The sequence below is a fragment of the Plasmopara halstedii genome (genome assembly GCF_900000015.1).
Source record: "Plasmopara halstedii genome assembly, contig: Scaffold_2386, whole genome shotgun sequence".
Lineage (NCBI taxonomy): Eukaryota > Oomycota > Peronosporomycetes > Peronosporales > Peronosporaceae > Plasmopara > Plasmopara halstedii.
Genome location: NW_020189293.1, coordinates 2,229,339 through 2,229,761, shown reverse-complemented (window position 1 = coordinate 2,229,761; position 423 = coordinate 2,229,339). Strand labels below are relative to the sequence as shown.

The 423-nt window shown below is 38.5% G+C and overlaps 1 protein-coding gene across 1 annotated transcript; it reads right to left on the bottom strand.

Moving 5' to 3' along the window:
• Positions 1 to 187, bottom strand: PHALS_14972 (uncharacterized protein; the record flags this gene model as incomplete). The annotated part of the gene is made up of 1 exon (XM_024718218.1): positions 1 to 187. A coding segment is annotated over one exon (187 nt), but the record flags the coding sequence as incomplete, so codon positions are not given.
• Between the last annotated feature and the right edge of the window lie 236 nt (positions 188 to 423).

Here is a 423-nt window from a genome sequence, read left to right as displayed (position 1 = left end):
TGATGTTGGGATTCACTTCGAGATATTCAAGCACACGTCGAGTCACGATTGGCGCAGGAAGCAGCTTTTTATTCTCGAATGCAAGTGATTCGAATTGAAACTTGTTGTCATTGTTGATACTGGCAGTTGATAAGAGCACACAGCGTGTCGATGAATGCACTTGGAGACCACGACGCAATATGAGCATGTTATTGTTATATTGCAATAATTGCTAGAAATGAAAAAACATGAATGAGCCACATTAAATACGAGTGTCGTTCTCTTTGTATACTTGACGGTTGTTTATTGGCTGAATGAAATGTTTAAAGTTTTCTATTCGAAGATATGAAACGCGATCCTAAATCAATCACTGGCTGAGAATCCATCGATTAAATTCGCTTGAAGATTCTGACATTTTGTAATTATCAACCTCTGGGGAAGACC